This window comes from Crocodylus siamensis, chromosome 6, assembly GCF_052110815.1.
Source record: "Crocodylus siamensis isolate JL-2025a chromosome 6, ASM5211081v1, whole genome shotgun sequence".
NCBI lineage: Eukaryota > Metazoa > Chordata > Crocodylia > Crocodylidae > Crocodylus > Crocodylus siamensis.
In genome coordinates, this window is record NC_143400.1 from 25,664,980 (window position 1) to 25,670,711 (window position 5,732).

The 5,732-nt window shown below is 56.6% G+C and overlaps 1 protein-coding gene across 1 annotated transcript; it reads right to left on the bottom strand.

Moving 5' to 3' along the window:
- Positions 1 to 727: 727 nt before the first annotated feature.
- On the bottom strand, positions 728 to 5,250 carry PIP4P1 (phosphatidylinositol-4,5-bisphosphate 4-phosphatase 1). The gene is made up of 7 exons (XM_090051867.1): positions 4,970 to 5,250; positions 4,640 to 4,830; positions 4,411 to 4,517; positions 4,195 to 4,300; positions 3,082 to 3,134; positions 2,725 to 2,815; positions 728 to 2,437 (listed from the first exon to the last, which is right to left on the bottom strand). The coding sequence occupies exons 1-7, from the start codon at positions 5,142 to 5,144 to the stop codon at positions 2,294 to 2,296; spliced, it is 867 nt and encodes a 288-aa protein (XP_089907993.1). The 5' UTR covers positions 5,145 to 5,250; the 3' UTR covers positions 728 to 2,293.
- Between the last annotated feature and the right edge of the window lie 482 nt (positions 5,251 to 5,732).

The following is a 5,732-nucleotide window of genomic DNA, read 5'->3' on the forward strand; positions in this document are numbered from 1 at the left end:
TGGTTGTGTTTAGAGAGCCAGCCTCTGCTTACTACGATGAGCACACCTGACTCGGCCCTTTGCCTCATTAGCACAAACCAGAACCAGGGGTCCCGCTGCTACACCACGTGAAGGGCAGACCTCGGGAAGCAGCTGTACTATCCCTCTCTGGCTAGGTAAGCTACTGTCCTCTGGAGTCCAGTTCTCAAGTTGGGAACAGGGCACCAGGAGCTGAGACAATTCTGGCTGTAAGGAAGTCCACACCTCTCCCATAAAGTATCCTGGCTCTGCTACAGGAGGAGAAACAGGCCAATCTCCACCCCCACTCCTTCCATACCCTCCCGACAGGCATAGCACACAGAGCCCCCTCCCATTAACCAGCTGAATGCAGTGCCCTTCATGAACCCACCCCACCTACTCTCAAACACTCACCCCATAGTAAAGAGGTTGTGGAAAGGACTAAGAAGGGTCCATTAGAAGCCAACTCCATCTCCTGTTCCCCAAGGGATGGTGGCTCTGATCCACTCAGGAGCCGGGGGACTGGCTGAAGCAGGAACACAGGACTTTCACAGTTTTGGAGGGGAGTTAGAGGCCCTGTATCTGCAGCCTCGGGGGTGTAGCAGGTTTAGGTATTGTCAGCCAAGATTGTAGCAGAAAAGGGTAAAAGAAGGCCTCAGGGACCCATACCAGACAAGAAGGGGGGGAAAAAAAAGGCAGTCCTAGGGAAAGAGAAGTGACCCAGACATCCTTGAGACGTGAAATCTTCTTTATTTACAGTCAGATCATCTGTCAGTTTGTCTGTCCCTGGGGTTGGGAAAGACACAAACCCAATTTAAATTAGCACTGCACAGGGAGGGGACAAACCCTCGGAAAGAGCAAGAGCAAAGGGTGGAGCTTAAATAGTTATATACAGGGGTGGGTTATGTACAAGCCAAAAGCGGTATCCAGTTTGTCCATGTGAGCTTGGCAGGAACAGGCTGGCCCTGGGACATGTGGAGATCAGGAGGGGGTGGGAGAGGAGCCCCAAGTCCTGCCACTCACCCAGCCATGGATCACCAAGGAACCGAGGCCTGACACTTTCCATCCCCCTGCTCTGGAACAGGAAGTGCTGGTCACTCCCCCAAAAGAGATGTTACCCCAGAAGGAAGTGATACTAGCCAAGATGATCACCCTTCCCTCTCAACCTCCATTTGTGCCTGCTCCAGAGGAACAAAAAGGCATGAAGGAGGAGAGGTCTCTCCCCAAACCTTCCTCCCAAGCAGTTCCTCAAAAGAAGCCCTAAAAGAGGAGGGGGGGGGAAAGAAACGAAAGGAGAAAGATGATCCTCAATCCCATTCCACCCTCACCTAAGATATGGTGTGGTGCCCCAGAAGTGCAGAAGTCCAGGGACACAATAGGAAGGGGATGCTACTATGGTGGTCAAACCCAGCAGCAGGAAGGTAAGGCCCTGGGGCCTTCCTTGTCCATTGTGCCCGAGGGAGATGTGAGAGGTTCAGGATGGGGCAGCCCTCTTTCTTTGGGAATGTGCAACCAGACTACCCAAGGAGCAAGGGGAAGAGCAAACAGGAAGCAACTTCTGCCACCACCATCAGCAACAGCTCGTGGGCCTCCCCAGCACAGAGGCACCAGCTGCAGCCCTAGGATGCCCCACAAAAATGCTACATTTGGTCCCTTGACAGAAGACAAGCGGGGGGCAGGGGGGTGCTAGGTAAGGGAATGGGGAATTTGGGTCCCCTCATCAGCCCCCAACATACATTGTGGAATGTTCTCCAACCTCCTACTCATTTTCAGCACACCCACCACACATGCAGACATCATAACTGTGCTCCTCGCTCCCTCCTCCTGCTCAAGAGCTCTTCAGTGACCGGAACTACCGTTTCTTCCTCTTGCATAAAAGCTGGTGCCACTGTGAGCCATCTCTTGTTTGAGGGGTGGATCCCAGCTGAGCCACTGTGGTTTGGCTTCCTCTTTGTCCATGCAGGGCTACCCCTTGAGCCAGTCCCTGGTCTTGGCAACAGGTTCCAGCTGAGCAACTGCTGTCCAAGTGTTCCTGGCATCGGCAGGGTCATGTCCTCCTAGCCTCAGGGTTTCATCAGTCAGAGACCTCTTCCTTGTGAAGCCCACCTGCCCTTCCTGGCTTTGGCAGAGGTGGGGGAAAAGAGGAGCATGACCACGGTGAGGGGTTCAAAGAGAAGGCTGGACGGTTGGATGATAGCTGGAAGGAAGCAGTAGGGCAGGGGACCCTGCACATGGTGTAGTGCTAGAGGGGGGATGATGGCGAACAACTGGAGGGAAACGTTGGGTAGGAGGCGGCTCAGGAGAAGTTCTGGACCGGGTGGCTGACTTTCATGCAAGCCCAATACATGGCCCGGCCCAGGCATATCACAGCTAGAAGAATGACCAGTGCCCAGGAGGCGTAGATCCCGCCATATCGACGGGCGTGCTTCCACGTGCCAAACTGTAGAGACAGAGACAGAAAGACAGTCGGGGTCAGGATATCCAGCCAACAGCTTAGACCAGGGGAGCCCCAGCTTCCAGCCCAACTCTGGAGGGAGTAGGCATCTACTGCTCAGCACAGGAGATGAGGAACTAGGATTCCTGCTTCTGGCCCTAGATGTCTGAGAAGGGATTTCAGGTTCCCACCCCTGGGTAGGCCAAGACTCAGCCCCAGCTCTCAGCCCTGGGAGGAACAAGGGGAAGAAGTCTGAAGCACCAGTAGTTCCACCCTTTCATCTAGACACTCACCGCTAGGCCCGTGGCAGTTGCAGCCATTATTACACCTAAGAGAAAGCAGCAGATACATCTCTTCCGGGGATACCTGCGCCCAATAGATGATCTGGAAGAAAACAGAGCGGAGTGTGAGATGTCCAACCCCTATTCTAAACCAACTAAAAAGTCTCATTCCTTTTCCAAAGCTGGAGGCAGAATGCAGAAGACCTGTCTCCCAGCCCCCAGGTCGATTCACACAGTTGCTGCATTCCCTGGACCTCTAGGGTCATTATGTGCATTCGAACAATCCCACCCCACCAAGCAGGGCTTTCTGCAGTCTAGTCCTGCACAGGAACAGGGGGGTCCAACTGTGACAAGCAATAAGTCACTTACACCTTACGGCAGTGTGGGCAGCGGGCTAAAGTGCGGTCTGTGAACTCCGTCCACTAGAAAAGAAGAGATACAAAAGGAAGTTTAATATACATATAGGACTTTCCAAGCTTCAACATGCCTAATCCATTAGTCCCCTCTCTTTTTAAAAAGGATTGGAAGATAAAAACAAAGACCACCACAGGTTTTAAGATTTCTTTGATAAATAAACTTTTTTTTCCAAATGAAGTCTAAATGTAATGCAAATCTATTACAGCCTAAACTAAGGAGTCACCTTACGTAAGAGCCTAAGAACTGCCCAACATCCTGTGTCACACAGTGGCAGAGAGTGGATGCTGAAAGGGTGTAACCAGTGAATTGGGTATAACCAGGGTTCCTCCCCCGCACCTCCACACTCACTCATGGCCTCCAGCATTTAACTAGGAAGTTCCGATTCAGAGGCTGCATCATCCCCAACTCCTGTGCTCAATAGCTACTGATACCTGTTTCCTCCAAGAATTAGCCAATTCTCTCACCACTCCCCATTTCAGAAACGCGCGCACACACACACAGGTATTGTGTTAAGGGCTTCATGTACAGGAGAATACAGGGGTTGAGCTACAGAAAACAAGACGCTAATAAAGCTGGCACAAGGGTCAAGATCCACCCTCTGACACCAGGAGGCACAGTCAGAATCATCCGTCAAGCCCACCTGGGGCGGGTCCATACTTGGATCCTTCTCCTTACATGAGCAACTGAACACAGCAAAATCGTCTCAGATTTAGCGTGAAGATTTACTAGTAACCGTTAGAAAAGAAAAAAACCAAATGTGCATCAACCAAACGATACAAAAAACTAGAACTCTTGGTTCCAAAAAGATACCTTTTATTAGACCAACTGGAAAATGGCAAGAAAATTGTACTTTTCTGCAAGCTTTCGGGACACCACCAAATGATACAGCACTTTTTACTTTGTGTGTGTGCTCGTGTGAAATCTACCAGGACAGACTCATACACCCACCCTCCGCGTGCCGACTCTCTCTTCCCTCTCCCAGCAGGGAAGTAACACATCCAGATGCCAACTGGGAGCCAGGATTTCCCCATCCCCATCCCCATCTCCTCTTGGACCCCAGCTTACCAAGAAGGTGTTCTTGCAGTGCCCACAAATAACACGCACTCCCACGGGCTGAGGCTCGGGGCTCAAGGGCCCAGGGTGCACCGGGCCCAGGTTAATGATTCTTTTACTGCGGACAAAGAAAAACATGCATTTAACCAGGTCTTCCCCCTGCAAGTGCCTGACGCCCTTCTCGGAACCCTGTCCCCGAGGCAAGCCTCCTCCCTCGCAGTCTCTCACCAGTACGGCCGGGGGCAGGCAATTCGCTGCGACGTCACCTTGCAGATGAGCAGGCAGTTGCAGGGGCACCGCACGTACTTCTTCCCCGGGGGCGCGTTCTTGATGGGCTGGGGCAGGAAGGGGATTCGGGTGAGCGCCTGCAACACGCTCACGCCCGGACCCGGCTCTGGAGAGGAGGAGCCCGGGCAAGGGGGGGGTGGCCATGGCCCAGCCGGGGGCAGGGACTCACGGTGGCCTCATTGCAGACGCTGCACTTGACCACGTGCTGGTGCATCTTGCCCTCCACGTTGATGAGGCTCTGGCAGACGCGGCAGGTGATCATGGGGGCGCTGCCGCTGTCGGGGCTGGTCAGGGGCGAGTAGGGCGGCGGGTCCTCGCCGGGCAGCACGGCCGGGTGCCCCTCCGGGAAGGGCGGGAAACCTACAAAGTGTGTGGGGGGACGGGGGGAGACCAGCTGCCACCTGGTGCAGCCCTCCCAAGACCACGCCCCCTCGCGTGTAGCCACGCCCCTACAGACGCCCCACCCCCTCGCGCGCAGCCACGCCCCCCAGGCGCTCACCCTGAGGCGGAGCGGGCTTGGCCCCCGTGGGGCCCCACTGCGGCGGGAGCGGGGCGGAGGGTACGAGCGCGCCCGGCCCCGCCAGGCCCCCCCCGCCGCTACCACCGCCCCCGGGGGTCCCCGCGTCGCCGGGCTCGGCCGGCAGCAGCGGGGAGCGCTCGCCGTCCGCCGCCATCGTCCCTCCCGGCTGCCGTAGGTGGCGCCGCCGCCTCCCCTGCTCTTCGCTTCGCTCTTCTCGCCTCGGCGGCGTCCGCAGGGTCACGTGAGAGGGGGCGGCGTGCCCATTGGCTGCGCGGTGACCAGGGACGCGCTCACGTGACCCCCTGTGGGCTCCGCCCCCGGGCCCTGCAGGGGCGGGGCTTGGCGGGCACGTGAGGCAGGCGCTCTCTTCCCCATTGGGCCGAGGTTCCTCTGGGGGAGCTGTTGCCATTGGCTAGTCCTCCTCACGTGGACATCCACAACTACGCTCGCCCTACACGTGACATCCCCGTCACATGACTTCCCCTCCACTCTCCCGTCATCCCGCTGCTTGTTCCGGTGGGAGAGGGGGCCTGGGTGGCAAGTGACATCGCGCGTAGTCACGTGGCACAAAGCCCCGTTGGCATTGGGCCTGCTCTTTGGCTCCGCCTACGGCCGAGAGGCGGGAAGGGGGCGCGGTGCTGACGTCAGGCGCCGGCTCAGGGCCGTTGCGGACGTACGGCGGGGTGGTGACCCGCTCCGCAAACAGCGCGATAAGGGCGGCCTTGGCCCCGCACGGGCGGTC

Coding starts and splice junctions, on each gene's coding strand:
- PIP4P1 (XM_090051867.1), bottom strand. CDS start 5,144: ATGGCGGCGGACGGCGAGCGCTCCCCGCTGCTGCCGGCCGAGCCCGGC. Junction 4,518..4,639: donor GCGTCTGCAATGAGGCCACC/GTGAGTCCCTGC, acceptor TTCCTGCCCCAG/CCCATCAAGAACGCGCCCCC. Junction 2,816..3,081: donor TGCCCACACTGCCGTAAGGT/GTAAGTGACTTA, acceptor GTTTTCTTCCAG/ATCATCTATTGGGCGCAGGT.